This window comes from Plodia interpunctella, chromosome 11, assembly GCF_027563975.2.
Source record: "Plodia interpunctella isolate USDA-ARS_2022_Savannah chromosome 11, ilPloInte3.2, whole genome shotgun sequence".
Classification (NCBI taxonomy): Eukaryota; Metazoa; Arthropoda; class Insecta; order Lepidoptera; family Pyralidae; genus Plodia; species Plodia interpunctella.
In genome coordinates, this window is record NC_071304.1 from 901,603 (window position 1) to 920,619 (window position 19,017).

The following is a 19,017-nucleotide window of genomic DNA, read 5'->3' on the forward strand; positions in this document are numbered from 1 at the left end:
GCGGCTTTGTCGGTAAATGTGTTGCTTAAAATATAGCGCGATCGGTGCGCCTTGATGCTTGTAAAGATTGTCTTTTTAACACTCAAATAAAATTATTTATTTGCTTCTATTGGAAGAAAGAATAGTCACAAAAAGCATTAAGATATAAAAATGTGTAAATATTTTTGATTTTCACAAATAGTTTAGAATTGGGTTGCGATGAAGTTGCACTGTTTCTTTTTCACCTGCAATTTGTAAGTCGATAGTAGACTTAGTTTTAAGTCAAGATGTCAATTATATATATCAATCTAAGTTAAATAAAGAATTTTCATTTGTATTTTGTAATATCGGAAAATACGTGCTAGTTTAGGTGACTCATATAAAATCTGATACCAGTGTTAGCAATAACACACTCGGTTGGAAAATATAATTTCTCGTCCGAGGTAATTAATAAACAGGTTGATTGCAAATCAACTTGTATATTAATTACCATACCATACCAGATCAAAATAATAAAAAATCTAAAATTTGACTGATGTTTAAAAAATCCTTTTAATAATTTGCCAGTCAAAAGATGGGACACAATATATTGCTTATTTAATCACTTTTCCTATTATTTGACTTTGATTTTTAAAATTGTTAGTGCTAGTATTTTTTTTAAATATTAGTATTGCAGATTATGATATTTTTTATCCATACTTTAAATAAAATAAAATAAATTGGTGTCAAGTACTGAATCTAGCTGATCACACTGTAATGGTATAGCGGATAGATTCGCGCCGAATCAACTTGGCATTTCGGCTGACAAATGTTAGCATGGTTTGAGGTTAGAAATGGGCAGTGGTCTGGCCAAAACTGGACCAAACCAGTTACAGTCTAAAGGGTTACTAAATATTGTTGAAATTGGACTCATTGAAAATGCCCTGTCTCTTTTGTATGTCTGTGCTCTGTAGAGAAGTATGATTTATTGAATTTGTTTATACTTATTTGCATCTGTAGCGTGTGGGAAAGGTCATAAAAGAATTAGGATAGGAATTGTATGAATCTTACTACTAGTTGTTATATGTGAATCCGTACTATCCATACTATTATTTAAAATGAGAAAGTCTCTCTGTCTGTCTGTTCCGCTTTCATGACTAAACCGATTTTGATCAAATTCTAATGGCCCCCGTTCAAACATAGGCCTATGCCTATGTTTAGTAACAAACTGAGGAGTTGAGCCTATGCTCGACTCCTCAGTATGTTTGAAAGTGTCTACACACGTATGTCTTGAAGGACTAGGCGCAGAAATGACGCATAAAAATGTACCTATTTTTATGGTGAAAATAAAAATCTTCATATAAATATGTAGTAATACAATATAGGTGTGGGTATTGCACCGTGGGCCGCTTGGCCAATGACTTGGCCCTAATCCATGCAACGTTCAGGTGTCGGCTTTGAATCCGCAATCCGGATTAACAGCGCCCCTGACTTGCTAGAGCGTTATCTGGAAATTCGGAGATGAATATTCAGAACTTAGGCTTGCACTGTAACCTTTAATTATATATGTTATAGCTATAGGTACTTCTTCTTCTTCTTTGTATGTAGATGGCAAATCTACAACGCACTATTGGGTGCTAAATATATTCTTGCTAGAATCGAGCCACTTCGATGGTTTCATCGGAAGCTGCCATTAAGTCAGCCCGAGTACAGGTGTTTGGACACTCGGGACAGGCGAGGAGATGAGCCATCGATTGTGGGGAGAAGCCACAATGGCACATGTTCTGAGACTGGTCAAGCATACCTCATCGCTATAGGTACTAACATTATTATTTTTTGTTGAATACGGAATCCCATTTTCCCAATACAAAATTATGACAAGACATCTGTCATATATTATAAATACGAAGGCAAATTCAGCTGTGACGCCCCAACAACGGTTCACGTAAAAAATAAGCCATAAAATGTAATTGATTTCGCTGGGATTTTTCAGTCCGCCCTCCTGGGAATTATGTTGTTTCCTATCAGAAATTCTATCAGGCTTCTTAACCTTTAATCACCACGTACGACATTCACGGGGATCGTTTGAAGCAAAGACAAAGACAAGAATTTTTTATTTGCAAAAACATAAGTTTACATTTTTTTTACAATGTGGTGTTAAAAGAAAAAACTTAATCCTCCTGAAGCTGTTGTTGTGAATGATTATTTTTATTTCTATCTTATACATTTACTTTATTTTTGGCATTTTTAGTGTAATATAAGTGTCGGCAGAAAAGAAAGACGGCGTAATGAATATTGACAAGCTTGAAAAATTGTGTTGTGCGTGCCTCAATTTACAATGGGCAACGTTTATTTCAGACACAGACCATTTAGAGGCTAAATGGGCTGTGATTTCAGATCACGGGGCCTGTCAGGGCGAATCAAAGGAGACTAAATTTGACGGAGTTGCCTCATTTTATTATTCGGCTCCTATTAAGGAGGTACTTCGCTTTAGATTATATTATATATCTAAGCTGTCGCTAAGTACCTTCCCCTTTGTTATAAGCCTGTGAGTAAGGCATATTACAACACTTGACATAGGAATCATTCTACAGAATTGTCAATAACCCAATAACCATTTGGCGCACGGGTAATTACTATAACAGCAGATAGAATGCATTTTGATGGGGCGCAACTAGTAATAAATATATCCTTCCCGTAGATGTGGGATTCGAACCCACATACGCTCAATAAGGCAGCCCGTATATTCTGGTATCTGGTAGACATAATACAAGTGATTTTGCAATCCCATTAAATTTGCTGCATACTATGCAGACAGACAGACTATAGACAGAAACCAGACCATTACAGACTGTAGTCCAGTTTAAGCCCAATGCCAAAGAGTAATTAATAAGTATAGAATAGCTGAAATCCGGAGGAGTGAGTGGCGTGTATTTTAATAAATAAATAAAATAAATATATTAGGACAAATCACACAGATTGAGCTAGCCCCAAAGTAAGTTCGAGACTTGTGTTATGGGATACTAACTCAACTATACTATATTTTGTAACAAATACATATATAGATAAACATCCAAGACCCGGGCCAATGAGAAAAAGATTATTTTCCGTCATGACCCGACCGGGGATCAAACCCGGGACCTCACGGTTCAGAGGCAAGCATTTTACCATTGCGCCACCGAGGTCGACAATGATATTATGCAATTCAGGTACTTAAATGAGTGGTGAAAGTAATGGTTCTAACGCCCGCCTATGGATCGAAAGGTCCCACGTTCGAATCCTATTCGTGTCGAATGAGTTTGTATACCAATCTGACTCATGTATAGTAGTTTTCATCGACCACCACTTGCTTCCGGTGAAGGAAAACATCGTGAGGAAATCGGCACACTGGTTGATTATTAACTTGTGATGTGAGTCCACGTAATGACCACGACCTTCAACCATGAAGAATATATATAAAGAAGGTACTTAAACTAGGAAGTTATAAGTTAACTAGCGGCAGAGGATTTCGTTTTATAATAATATGTAAGATTATTTATGGACTTTATTAAAATACCAATTAAAGCCCGGACTTCTGCGCATGAGTCTGTATGTGTGTTTATAGTGAGGATTCCCACGGCGCGTCGCAAACTCTGATGCAATTCCAAAGTCTAATGTCAGAGGTTCTTGTTTTTTGTGCACCGTTATCCCTGCACTAATGGCGGCTGGTCTAAGTGATGAGATGAAATAATTAACCATATTTGGAATAACTAGTGGCTCGTCGCGAACATAGACCTCGACTTTTTACATAATTGTGAATATTTCAAAAAGTACTGAACCGTTTTCGATGCCCCACGAACTTAAAAATTCTATTGACAAGTTCACAAAATGTATTTTTGCCGCAAGTAGAATGTTAGACCTCGTTCGCTTTGCTCGCTCGGTCAATAAATTGCTGGATAGTTCTCTTATTTGTTATCTATACTGTACTATTAGTATAAAGAGGCAAGCGTTTGTGAGTTTTGAGGCGGTTAATCTCCGAAACTACTTAACCTTTCTTTCACCATTAGAAAGGTACATTATTCAAGATTGCAATTGGGTATATTTTATCGCAAAATTCCCACGGGAGCGCAGCCCAGGGCAACATCTAGTAATACATATACTTATTGCACTCGCTCGTGAAACTCGGCCTGATAAAGTAATTTCTTGTTTCTTTAATATAATTTCTATCGCATGTGCACCGACTTGATGTTAATAGGTAATTAAAAAAAAATATGTTTATTTGCTCCACAACAAAATGGCCTTAAATATAAGTGGGCAATTTGAGTTGTTGACTAAGGAATATATCAGTGGACAATAATCGTTGTGGAAATCTGGTGCTTGCACTAGGTGTCAGAAGAACCTGTATTGCAGGTCACCAGGTCTCCCGCCCGGCATGACTCCATATAAGGTAACTTTACCTATATACGCGAGTAACTTAACATTATATATATATATTTTTTATTTCGGTTAATAGACGTAATGACGGGTCTCTATTGGTTCCCCGAATTTTTTGTATTACTAATATAGGTTGGTACATAAACTTTTTGCTTAAAATATTTTCGTACATTTTTATTATTATTAATTTAGTGTAGGCTATTTTTGATTCCCATTACATTTTACCGTTCATTTACTTCCCAAATTAGTCAGTAGTCCAAATAATTTATTACTTCTAATATTCATAATGGTGTAATTATGTTCCTCACTAAACAATTAAGTACAAAATTATATCGCCTAATCTTTATTGTGCAATAATCTTTATTTACCTAAAGCAGTAAGTATAGGCTCTTCCCAACCTAACCTAACTTTTTGGACACATATCCAAACCTAACCATCTTAACTTTTGTTGGCATAGTTAGAAGGTGTGTACACAATACTAACCTAACCTAACCGACACATCTAGGTTTGTTATCTATATTTTCTTTCATAGCGAGGGGCTCCCGCCCCCCGACACCCCGTGCAGGGGGGCTAAAAATTACTATGCTGAAAGATCTATTAGATCTAGATAATAATTGTGCGTTGTAAGTTTAGGCCAATAAAATTTGACGAAGTGAAATTAGAAACAATAATTTTAAACGAAACAAAGGGCACCCCGAAATGATTCCTGTACGTATTTTGGGAATTCCTGCAATATCGATACATTAGCGCGTCCGTTGTAGACATAATATCCAATAAGCGGACTCCTTGACGTCTTGTCTTGTCAATGTCTACAGAAGATGTTTTATGTCTGCTCAACACTGTATATATTGCTAGTTTTTCATTGCGGTAAATAAAAGCACCCATACCAACTACGTAATGTATACGCATTCGCGTTAAAACATTAAAACTCACTTTCAATTAACGTCATTTTGCTGGAAAATATTGCGACATTAGTGTGCTTACCTTTGAACTAATGCTTTTATATATGGGTACATAGGTGTAACTGTTACACAGGAATATCAACTTGGGGCTTGATATTTAACTAAATATTTTTACAATATGCCATTCTTGTGACGACTTTAAGTTTGATTATTGATAACAACCACCGCGTTCCTGACATAAAGAACTTGACAGACAGACAAATGGGCTACGAAATGATCTAATAAGGCTTCCGTTTTTACCTTTTGAGGTATGGAACCCTAAAAAGTAGAAAAAGAAGCGGATTTTTCCCTATGACTTGTACCAAAACTGAATCGCTTCGAGATCGCGGCGATAACCGCTTTTGTGCCGTTCAGGGACAGAGGTCTGCACTGCGATTGTTTGGGACTCGAGAGCTCGCTAACTGTACTAGACACCATCTTTATACCATAATTAGATTCTTTATCTAAATCTAATGGGATGAGTAGGTCAAATAACTAATATTAGGATAAATCACACAGATTGAGCTAGCCCCAAAGTAAGTTCGAGACTTGTGTTATAGGATACTAACTCAACGATACTATATTTTATAAGAAATACATATATAGATAAACATCCAAGACCCGGGCCAATCAGAAAAACGATCATTTTCCATCATGACTCTCGGTTGAGTGGCAAGAACTTTACCACTGCGCCACTGAGGTGGTCAAAGTATGGATTGAGATGACATAGAAGACAATATTCCAAATAATGATCGAATGGAGATAATAATTCAAAAAGCAACATAAGATTGTGTGCTTTTTGCAAGAGTTGAACAAAATTAAAATAAAAAAAATTTCGATTTGGTAAAAACAAAGTCCAAAATGTGAAGAAATTAGCATAAACCATATTAATTTTGCCCGAATATCCACATTTTTACCAAGAAAAAGTAACATTTAAATTAGACCTGGAAGGTTGCTAAGAAAAACGAATAGATTTGCTTGGTGATATTTTAAAATAATTTAATTAAAATCTACAATAAATGTAAGTAACAAATTATGTATTTCTAAGTACTTTCATTTTGTACATTACAATACACCCGGCTGTTCCCAGTGTAACAACTAGTTTTACTAGTTGTACCACTGTACAATTTCGATACTACCAGAAATCAGAACTATTCTCAGACGAATCAGAGAAGAATACATCGCTCGACGGTCCAGCATCATCTGTAGACTCGTAATTAGCCAAATCAAATTTATCAGCTAAAAACGTATCAGGAACGTAAGTACTACTTTTCTCTGTTGAGAAGAAACTATCTATTCTACTAGTGACGTGATCTTCACTTGTTTCCGTTGTAGTTTCTGATTCAACATTTCTAGAATATTCTGTGGTTTCAGGTTCGTCAGTAGCTTTCTGGACAGGTGGTGTGGGACGGCAGAAACCCTCCCAGAAGTACCAACCGTTCGGACAAATGAAGACTTGTGGTTGGATTCGGCCTTGTTTTGAGAGACAGACGTAATAGTGGTTGAGGCTTGATGGAACCACTCCAGTTTGGCCGATTTCGGTGCAAGTGGGGATCGGCTTTTCGGCACACTGTCCTTTGAATAGTTGAATCTGCAATGTTTAATTATAAAAAGGATTTAGTTTTATTTTCGCTCATACAATCACAATGTTTGTATTAATTTGTCTTATTACTTACTTACTTATAATTGTTATATTCTATCAATGAATTAATGGGAATAATTCAAAATTAGATTTATTATCTACAATACAATTTTTATCTTCATCATTTATTAAAGAGTCTCGCTTTTGACGACTCAAATCGTATAATTCATTCACATAAATAATCACATGGTTCGACTATGAAATTATGAAAACTTGGAAAAGAAACTTAAAAAAGATAAAAAGTTTTGTGTTGCGGCCAAAGCCTGGCAACACAAGGAGGCGCCGCGACGGACTTCCGTCGCTCGCCATCAGGTACTAACGTACATCTTGTACACATCATTGTCCAAAGAATAAATTCTAATCTACAAACTGAGTGCCTTATAAATCTAGTCCAGTCATAACCTATATTCAGGCCTCAAATTTTTAAGAATAAATAACTTAAGGTTTTGCCTTAGTTGGGATGCTAAACTAAGATCCCAATCAGTACAGTTGACCTAGCAGCATATCGTCCTTCTCATACTCATTGCAAATTAGCTGCTATCACCGCTACATAGAACTTCAAGCTTACTTAAAACTTATTTGCAGTTGACTGTACATATAAATACCACTCACAGAACATTGTGCTATCTGCGGGTCATATCCATAGTGTCTAGGGCAGTGTGCCTCCCTGTGGTCTGCGGGTCTACCTTCAGGGAAGCCGTCTGGAGGAGAACACAGGTGGAACTTGCGGCAGTCCACGGCGTCTGGGAAGATTCCAACCTGGAGAGTAAAATATAAGTCAAAACTCAAAATTCTTTATTAAATTTGGGATGACATACATCACTTATTGATTGTCAAAAAAATTACTTAAACTATCCGCAGTCTACCGCCGATTTCCAAAGCGCAGGTGAAGAAGAAGCGGCGCAATAAACCTCAACGCAGCCTTTTCTCCAAAAACATCAATTAACAAATGTAAGTTTTATATATATACTCATGTTAATTGCTTCCTGTTTACATGTTAAAAACTAAGAGTATGAATTTACATCATTATTAAAAATGACAAAATTTAAATAAATAAAAAATTGATAGTATTTTCAATAAAATAATGAATTGAATTCATTATTTCAATCAATCTAAAGTTCTCTGGATGAATCGAAGGTTGACTGTCAGACGATACTTCTAGTATTAGGTCCTATTATGGTTTTACTGCTTGTAATGAGTACAATAAAGGGTAAATAAATGAGTAAAGTACCTAGTACTTATTATAATTAAGTACCAAATTCAAATTTGTTTTTCAATTTAGGATGATATACATCACTTATTGACGTAAAAACATTACTTAAACTAAGTCTACTGCCGGCTTCCAAAGCGCAGGTGAAGAAGAAGCGGTACAAAACGTACGTAATCATGTCATAAATCAATTACATATGTTATGAGGATACTGCGCCACGCTTGGGCCAAACCATCCTTAAGAGTTATATGAGAACTACACATTTTATAGAAGCAAAGTTGAAGAACGAAGAAGAAGAAAATAAAATAACAATGTATAGAAAAAATATAAATTAAAAGGGATCACTGCATTGGGAATTAATGAAGCATCTTTAAAAATCGGAAAGTTATCAAATGGAGAAGATAGAACCATTAATATACATCAGAAAAGCTGTAAAACGGTTTATAACGGTTTATATTTCAGAAAGGTTTATAACGATGCGAGGAAGTAAACCAAGAAATAAATACTTTAAATGAAATACACGACATAAACCTACAATACATTAACTAAAATATGACTGTTACATTCCCAATGGATCATTGCAACCTACAAAAGATAATAAACACAGACTCATGATGAAACCGCGTAAGATCATGGATCTAAAGTGCCACCAAATGTCAAGGGTGCGATAAACTCAATTCATCGATCGGTTTACACGCCGTTAGATATGCAGTGTCTTTTAAGACATATCTTATATCGATACGAAACGGTGAAGGCCTAGGCGAGGCCTGAAACACAATTTCTAATCGTGTAGAAAAATAGATTCCAAAATGATTTATGTAAAGATAAGTGACAAAATATTCACTTTAACAATAAGAATTATCATATGTGCATATTCATAATTATTGTCCTGGTGAGCTAGCTGATTTTGGGACATGCAAATTACCGTTGAGACCATTATGTATTGCTGCAACACACATACACATTATTTATATGTGACTCTGTCTGTCTGCATCTATGCACTTAATTATGTACTAAATTAAATATGTACTTGTGTTATTTTTATTTTTATGTAAGTATATGTGTTCTTGTAGATTGAAATTAAGTTTTTATCTATGTAACTATTAATAACTCACCTACTGATACACCCACTTTATGAACCATTGTACAGGTACTGGATAATCGCTTTGAAGCACCAAGCAATCGCATACAGCACCTCAAGCAATTAATGTGGCATAGAAAAGAAGAATGATTATCTAGCCAAGACATTGTCTTACATTGCGCAAGACCATCCTACAACCGACGCCGTATCTTCCGTCTTTGTATCTAATAATAAAATTGGAAAAGGTTTCAGATCTGCAAATCATAGCATTACATTGAGTGAACTTTAATGGAATTTTCATACGCATAGTAAATGTCAGGTAAACAAACATAAATTCTTGTTTTTCATAACTTGCTATTTTAATATTATAATTATCTACGTCAAATTCAAATTCAAATCATTTATTCAGAAATTAGACCTTCACAGGCACTTTTTCTCGTCAATATTTATAGTTATTTCTCACAAGCTACAAACTACTGGCATTTCGGAACGACCACTGCTGAGAAGAAATGCCGAAAGAAACTCATTTGAACAGTGTTGGTCCCTATCATGCCAGATCGGCTTACCGTTATTGTTTCTTACTTATGTCCATAACGAGATGACCAGTTCCCTCTGGCAGCACCCGTTCACGAGTTGACGCATGGGACAGCCATCGCGTAGCTCAACCATAATAGAGGGAACCTCACGACCCGGCCCACGACGCCACCACCGGATTGACCATTTGAGTGAGCATGACACACTCGATTCCCATGACTTCATAATTACAATTCTTATTCGTCGAAATAGAAGTATAATTCAGACACTTGAAGATCACAAATCACGTACATGTTTTACAAATAAAATTTAAATGTTACAATATATGAATTATTATAACAAAAATAAAAATTATGAATAAAATAATAAAAACGTCTACTCAGAATACAAAAGATGTTGCGTTTTAAACATTGGTAGAAGATTGTTACTTTTTTACACAAAAAGTTGAAGCGTCAAGGGTATACGTACCAATGTACTAAGGTAAGGTAACTAAGGATTAATGACACCAGTATGAGCAATTAACACACTCTAATAGAAGATGTCTAGACCTTAGATTCTCTTCATAGTCGTATTCCTCATGGCTGAGGGTCGTGGTCATTACGTGGAATTAAACACGCACAACAACTTTCTTGACATTAGTAATGGAGTGGTTTGCCATTGCCTTCTCCATTTCACACACAAGTTAATAATCAACCAGTGTGCAGGTCTCCTCACGATGTTTTCCTTCACCGGAAGCAAGTGGTGGGCGATGAAAACTACTTATACATGATTCAGATTGGTATACAAACTCATGTGGCACGAGTAGGATTCGAACCTGGGACCCTTCGTACCACAGGCGGGTGGTCTTAACCATTACACCACCACCGCTTCTTAGATTACTTGAATATTATTTGGATGATCTAATAATGACTAAACTGTTTCAAACGAGTCGGACAAACCCTGAGACAGGGGAAATAAATTGTAAAAATTACTACAAAACCTTTGGTTACAAATAGGGTGTTTGTGGCCCTGAAGGTTAATCCTCAGACTACCTTCCAAATGAAATAGGACAGCGGCCCTTGGGAGCCTATCATATGTAGCGGGTGTTAAAAGCCTTATAATAAATTCCGGCCGAATAAAAGGATATACTTAGTTGGACTGAAGGGAATTAGGATTGAAAGAATGGGAATTTATATATCACCGAAGCGGTGGTGGTGTAATGGTTAAGACGCTCGCCTGTGGATCGAAAGGTCCCAGGTTAGAATCCTACTCGTGCCACATGAGTTTGCGTACCAATCTGACTCATGTATAGTTGTTTTCATCGACCACCACTTGTTTCCGGTGAAGGAAAACATCGTGAGGAGACCTGCACACTGGTTGATTATTAACTTGTGTGTGAAATGGAGAAGGCAATGGCAAACCACTCCATTACTAATGTCAAGAAAGTTGTTGTGCGTGTTTAATTCCACGTAATGACCACGACCCTCAGCCATGAGGAATACGACTCTGAAGAAACATCACCACTGAGCTTCATACATAGGTATTTTGTGATAAAACGCTTTGTGTGTTTTGAAATTATTCAAAATTAATTTTTATTCAGTTTCTGCCATGGGTGTGAAAGAAAAACTTAGATTGTGCTTGCTACTTCAACTTGTAAGATCTACATTTGTTCATTGACGTCTTTGAAGAAAAGGCTGCGGTGAAGTTGCGCCGCTTCTTCTTCTTTTGCCAGTTTTAAGTGATATTTTGACGTCAATTATTCAATAAGTGATTTAAATAGACGCTTTTGGTCAGAAAGTGCACATAAACAAGAACATTAATATAGTAAACGTAGTTTAAAGTAAACCATACGAAATGAAGACGAAAAAGTAGGAAAGCGGACTTCGGCTCCGACGCTCAACGACTGAGGAAGAAGCTAGATCTCAACAGCTCAGATTAGAGAGAGAGAGAGAGTTATATAGCAAACTGAATACCTGCTCACAAGAATGCTGGTACTGTTCAAGACCTGGGTCGCACTCAGGTACGTGTTGGGGCGAACAAGTGCCGAGGCGAGCATTGCAGGTCGTGTCACCTGTACATTCCTGGAGTGGCACCTGGAGTAGAAAAAAACAACTGAACCGAGAGGTCCCGGGTTCGATCCCCGGTCGGGTCATGATGGAAAATGATCTTTTTCTGATTGGCCGTCTTGGATGTTTTGTTTATATATGTGTTTGTTATAAAATATAGTTTATAACAAATACATTAATACATAGTGAGTTAGTATCCCATAACACAAGTCTCGAACTTACTTTGGGGCTTGCTCAATCTGTGTGATTTGTCCCAATATATTTATTATTATTTATTTATTAATTACAAGTTAGTATTACAAAAAGAACATTATACAAAGAATAGGACTCGTTCTAGAATAGAAATTTCAAATGTAATAATTATCGATTTGTAGAATATGTGTTAAAAAGTCAAAGAATTTATTCACAAATTTGGTTGCGCCCTGCTACGCGGACTTAGCTTCCGTGGGAATATCGGGAAAAAAAGCTCCCTGTGGTATTTCAGGTTATATTCCATCCGTGTACTCAACTTCATAACAATCCGTCCAGTACATGTTGCGTGAAAGAGTAACAAACATACACACAAACTTTTGCATTTATAATATTAATAGGAGCGCTGGACAATTTCGATGAAATTTGGTATGCGTTTAGTTAAAGATCCCCGTTTAAACATAGACTAACTTTTTTCTTCAAATCTACCTCCAAATTAATTTAATAGAGAGTGAAAGTTTGTATGAAATTCGTCTGTTCCACTTTCGCAGATTAATTCACGCGGGCAAAGCCGCTGGCAATAGGTAGTATTAAATAAATGTTTTCTTATCTGACCTTCAACCATCCAACAGGCAAGGGTATGCAAGTCACTGCGTGGGTACAGTTTAGACAGGCCATTCCAGCCTCCTGACAGATACCTTCCACATCCAACGAACCCTCTCCTAGGGACCTCCCTAGAGGCACACCAGCCATGCGGTTACCGGATATAACGCCTCCGAGGTCAAAGGAGGTCGTCAGCTGAAAATGTTATTGTTTTTTTGTGACAATATTTTACAAGAGAGTATACACACAGATGCTGGTGTGGTCACGTTATGAGAAGGGAGGAAAATAATATTGTGAGAAAGTTTATGGATTTGAAATTGAATGGGAACAGAAGTAGGGGCAGGCCGAAGACTAGGTGGATTGAGTGCGTCAGGCAGGATATGGCTAAAAAGGTAGTAACTGATCGGTTAACATCAGACAGGGAGAAGTTGAGTGTACATGCTGTACCGACCCCACATAAAGTGGGATAAGTGTAGGCTGGTGATGATATACATACAGACGCTACTAAGAATCAGACACTCGCTATCTTCAGTCGTATTCCTCATGGTTGAGGGTCATGATCGTTAAGTGGAATGTAACACATAACGACTTCCTTGTCACTATTTTAAAGAGTACATCATTACCTTCTCCATTTTACAAACAAGTTGATAATCAATCTAATGTGCATGGTTTCTCACGTACGTTCATACATGTATGAACGTACTCATGAGTCAGATTGGTATACAAACTCATGTAGCACGAGTAGGATTCGAACCTGGGACTTTTAGGTTCACAGGCAGGGGTTTTAACCGTTACACCACCATTAGACCACTACCGCTGCACCGCTTTGCCATAAAATATGTAAAGCGTGGTAGACAATGGTAATTTATTTAAAATGTAGTGTTAAAATTAAACGTAGGCAACCCTACATGTTTTCAAGATTGCGGGCTGTGATTTCAGAACCGGCCACCTGCCTGACGCCACCCTTCCTTGGAATTGCTACTGTGGCTCAGCTGCCAGGACTATACATACGTATATTATGTCGCTTAGTCGCCTCTTACGAAATCCACGGAAGAATTAGGAGTGGTACTATTTTAGCGGGTACCAGACGCCACATTAATGCATGAAAGACCTTGGAAGTCGTGGTAAAATATTAAATACTAAGGGTCCGTCCTGGTTTCACTTGAGTAAGACTATAATAAACTATAATAAATTTTATACGCCTAGACATATTATATCAGAAATCACACTATATACTGATGAACCGTATAAAAATCCGTCCGGTACTTTTCGAGTTTATCGCTTCGTACATACAGACAGACGCGACGAAGGGAGTTTTCTTTTTGTAATATGTACTTACAGAGCTGGTAAATCCAAAAACACATATCAACACAAATTCGGACCACATTTTCAATACAATACATAGAACAACTACTAACAAAATGAGTTTTTTGGACGTAAGAACTTTAACCCGTTTATCTAGAGTTTGATAAATTGAGATTTATCACAGTTTTGGAGGTCAGAGCGTAAATACGAAGACAAGATTAATCGGGTTATCATAACTATTCTATTAGAAAGAAAATATTTTCGTGGCAGATTTTTAGATTTCTAAATAAATATGAAGCTAATATTATTACTAGCTTTTGTCTGCGGCTTCGCCCGCCTATATTTGGTGCGTCCGTTCGTAACTTATTAAATTATTGTCAACATCTCGATTTCTAAGCAACGTATCGCGATGAAACCTATACCAGATTTTAAGTTAGGCCATCCGCTATACAACTGTGAAAACTGCATCAATTTTTTCCAGGAGTTTTTGCGTGATGCGCGAACAAACATGTAGACACACAGAAAGACAGACAGAAATTCTAAAAAAAAATTGTTTTAGCTTCTATTATTTCCATAAAGATCCTCCACAATTTACTTTAATAGGTACATATGTATTAAAGTAAAATAATTATACATACATACATACATACATAGCCCACTTACAGTTTTGTTATATGTATAGAAGATATAATATGTGTTTCTTCTTTGTTCACGTTAGAACAGACTGACCAGGAATGTTTTTTGGTGTGATGATGGCTGGATAATATTTTCTACTAACTAAATACCCGGTAAAACTCGTATAACCAAAATATGCTCCAAATGGTAAAAGCATGTACTTAGCTCATCACGAGCTAAAAGGATTGGTGATTCCATTGGCTCCCACCTTGGCACCCAGCCAAATGATACAACGAGTTGCTTAACGACGAAGTAGTTTATATTTTACAGATCTCCTCCCTCCGCCAAATCGGAGAATTGAAAACTATGAGACTATATCTTTATTAAAGAGTCTAAAACTCATTAATAGCTCTTCAATCAATATATAAAGAGCTATCTGTCTAATAAGATGATTGCTTGATTAAGTGTGCCTAAATTGTAATTTTCTTGTAGCTAATTTCGCGTGTTCCCGGTGACATTCTTGGCTGTGATGCCCCGAAGCCGGCGCGATAACTCAATCTTTATACTATTCATATGTGACTTCCGAGCACTTTGGGAATTTTATTTATGTATTTTGGTACAATATTTTATACTATTACATGTCCATGTGTTGTCGTGTCTTTTTGAGCTAAATAAACGTTTTTTCTTTCTTTCCAATTCAACTATTAAGGCTTTTTATTCCTCAGTCGTCTCTTATGGGAAATGAGAATATAATAGGAGTGGTTATATTCCAAGGCCACACACAAACATTGACTGACACCAAATTTAGCTATAATAACACACAAAAAACAATTGATTTGATATAAATTATTTTGTATCTTATATTAATATATTCTTAATAAAATATATTTTCCTGTTTTACAATCCTCCGTTTTCTCAAATTAAAAGTGTGTAATATATTTTTAATTAAGACGAATCTCGTAATCCTTCCTCCCGGAAGTCTTTCAAGAAGAATTGTAATTTGTGCTAATCCTAATGAAGCTTCAGTCGAGAGTCGGAATGTAATCGAGTTGCATGTAATTGTCTAATTTAGACCTTGTGAAATGTTCTCAACATTGTCGATTTTTTTTTTGGGATTTTGTACATTCAACATCACATCAAGGGACTCAGCATTTACCTCCATGGCGCGGTGAAAATGGCGAGTTTGCACTGAATTTGGGCAGGTTGATGTATTATACGATTTTAGCAAACTCTGAGCTCCGACGTTCAACGACTGAGGATGAAAAACGGAAAAGGTTTAGATGAGAGGTGGATCCATAATTTTATCTATGGGTGGATCCTCTATAGATTGATAAGTTGCACTTCCACGCACCCGCACGGATTTTAAAAAATACTTACGTTTTTATGCACAGTATCTGCTTTATAAAACACCAATGACTATCAGACTTTTTGACCAAATCGCGTACTTTCGGGTTTAAAGTACACTATTTGTTAACCCAAGGTATCAGCTATCTCGATATCAAATTTCATAAAAATTTGCCCAGATGTTTGAGCGTGAAGAAGTAACAAACATACCTACACACAAACTTACGTCTTTATTATTAGGGATTTCGTTGTCCGTTTGTTTTATGCTTAGATACCACTAGTAAAATCTTCAAAGATTATAAACGTTAAATCATATAGCTGGAATAATGGAACGATCTCAAAGAGCCGGGACGACAGTCATATTCAACTATCTGGCCATACTGTAGCTAAGTCTGTATATACTGACTCCCAAAATGCAGGTGACGAAGACATTTCTTCTAGCGACATAACTTCACCGCGTTCACGAGTTGACGCGTGAGTCAGCCATCGCGAAGAGAAAGACATAAAAAGTGAGAACTCAACTTTTATAGACACAATACAAATGTCGTGTTCAAATAAAGATTCCCCTGAAACTATTTGTCTATTAGTTAAACTAATAGCATTGAGATCGTTATCCGACCTTAAGAGCGAATTGAGGCAGATTTTTTGCGCATTTTGCTCAATTGACGCTAGAACAGACCAATCTTATGTTAGCCTTTAGGGAGGCATTTTACAGCTAGATCCTTTTAAGCTTTGTCTACAGGAAGATAATGGTGCTGAGTTTAAAACAGGTTTCATTAATTCAGGGAGTCTGCTGGAATTTTGCACTGTTATCTAAGTTTTATTTTTGCTTTACTGATGATAATATGTGATAGTGTCGTGTGCACATAAAAGAGATTTGTTATATTCAATTTAAAATACGTTTATTCAGATAACCAAGATATGTTCTTAGTATAACTCATACTATATTAGTGTTATGTTTGACTAAAGATAAAATATTTTTTATGTGGAAGCCCTACATTATATATATAGAGAGATTTAAATAAATAAATAAATATATTAGGACAAATCACACAGATTGAGCTAACCCCAAAGTAAGTTCGAGATTTGTGTTATGGGATACCAACTCAACGACACTATATTTTATAATAAATACATATATAGATAAACATCCAAGACCCGGGCCAATCAGAAAAAGATCATTTTCCATCATGACCCGACCGGGGATCGAACCCCAGACCTCTCGGTTCAATGGCAAGAATCTTACCACTGCGCCACCGAGGTCGTCGAGGTTTCATGTCTAACTTAATCATAGTACCTACTTAAGTAGGTACATCTGTATTTTTGAAAAAGTACCTATTATACATTATGTAAGGCATTTGTTTATAATTACTAGGTCTTACTAATAGGAATGTTATGGGACCGGCAAATAAATTAGTTTTATTAATGTTAACGTATACCCTAAATCCAAGCGAAGCTCGCTCGCCACGCTCGTATCCATTACACGTGTACAGAAAATAACACATCTCCACAGCAAAGTTGCTGTTTTTCCTCATTGCTCGTATTATTTTGACAGGCTTTGTCCAGACACGACAATTTATATCCTTTTAGGGTTTCATAAATATGGATTATTCACCCCGCCATACTTGCAACTTTCGAGATATATAGGCAGTAAATAAAAAAAGTGTCTTTTATGAAAATCAAAGGAGATTATTACCTAGTTAACAGAAAAGGTCGTGTCGATATCCACTCAACTAGTATTGTCAATGCTAAGACTTCAAATTTACTTATATTCAAATTGCTCAGTGAGATATCAATCAAGGTGTCTTTACAATTACTAACTACATTTAAAGTTACTTTACATAGTTTAGACCAATAGGTGTTCTTCGTTCAAAGAGTTATCTAGTTCCTGGCTTCACTTCAGAGGCGTCAGGCGGTTAGGAAGCTATCAACTCAATTTATATGAACAAGTCAAACAGAGATTAAAATGTGTCAAGGCTTTTGTTGGAAAATCCCACAGAATAAATTAATTAGTATAGCGGAAATACACTTCCTTGCAGTCCGATTAAACAAACCAAAACTAAATGTTATCGACCGATCGGTAGGACAAATAAAGGTGAAACCACGAAGACATTGCGGTAACCCTCTGTTCAATTCTCTCTAATTTCATTCTCGGCCATCAGGCGTCGGAACTCAGCCATCCACTCAACTAATAAGTAACCTTTTCAATTATACCCATTGTTTTTTATACCGCAGTCTGAGCCCAGCTTAATGCGTCATATCAGAATATAGTGGCATAAATTACTCAATATCTCTTCTTATTCCTCGTCCATATGACAACGGAAGAAACTGCCGCCCAATGTAACGAGACACGACTGAGATCGATGACGACTGAGTGTGGGCGTGATTCATGAGCTGAAGCTATCTTTTTTTGTAACGATTTAAGTGTAATCCCGAGGACTTTCGTTTTTATGACGATGAAGAATTAATTGATGATTGATGAATGAAATGTTAATTATTTTGAAATTAGTTACTTTTAAGTTTTCGGCATCGGTCACTTTAGCTTTAGCCAAAATGGGTCGAAGTATTTACCAAAACTAAAGGTTTCAAGAAAGAGCATTCTTTTAAGAAATATATTTCGAGTCAGGGTACTTATCTCTCTTTAATCTGACTATTTTCCCGGTCTCTTCCGCCACCACAGAGCATCGGAGCCCAGAGTCCGCTTTCCTACTTTTTCTCCTCCACTTCCCATGGTCTTCGACGTCCAGAGTTGTGGAATCATTTGGCACGCATATCATCCTTCTATATCAAGTCGGCACTTCTTGGTTTGAATACATACATACAAAACTTCTATACTTAAAATAATTTTGTATTTTGAACTACTTTTCTTATATGTGATAAGGTTTCAGATATTTCTGAAGTATGGGTGCACTCTAAGGGTGGGTTGCATCGTTAACTGTGACGTTAACTTTAACGTGAGTAGAAAAAGGCAAAGTACGCCATTATATCTAAACGTCAGCGGCGCGCCGTTAAAATGAAAGTGAAATTTGACGGTGCAACTCACGCTAAGCTTGTAACTTGACCCCCTCACGAAGGATATCGTTCAGTCATTGGATATGTCGATCCTTTTAACTTTTTCACGGCTTTTTCGGTCTGAA

The 19,017-nt window shown here is 36.6% G+C and overlaps 1 protein-coding gene across 1 annotated transcript; it reads right to left on the bottom strand.

Moving 5' to 3' along the window:
• Positions 1-6,285: 6,285 nt before the first annotated feature.
• Positions 6,286-14,102, bottom strand: LOC128673538 (uncharacterized). Its single transcript, XM_053751459.1, has 5 exons — positions 13,956-14,102; positions 12,629-12,811; positions 11,732-11,851; positions 7,567-7,713; positions 6,286-6,903 (listed from the first exon to the last, which is right to left on the bottom strand). Exons 1-5 carry the CDS (start codon positions 14,001-14,003, stop codon positions 6,448-6,450), a joined length of 954 nt encoding a protein of 317 aa, XP_053607434.1. The 5' UTR covers positions 14,004-14,102; the 3' UTR covers positions 6,286-6,447.
• Positions 14,103-19,017: the final 4,915 nt, after the last annotated feature.

Excerpts from the sequence above, each read along its gene's own strand:
- LOC128673538 (XM_053751459.1), bottom strand. The coding sequence starts at position 14,003 with ATGTGGTCCGAATTTGTGTTGATATGTGTTTTTGGATTTACCAGCTCT. Across the intron at positions 12,812-13,955 it reads TTTTTGGATTTACCAGCTCT|CTGACGACCTCCTTTGACCT; the intron begins GTAAGTACATAT and ends TAACATTTTCAG. Across the intron at positions 7,714-11,731 it reads ACCAGCATTCTTGTGAGCAG|GTTGGAATCTTCCCAGACGC; the intron begins GTATTCAGTTTG and ends TTTACTCTCCAG.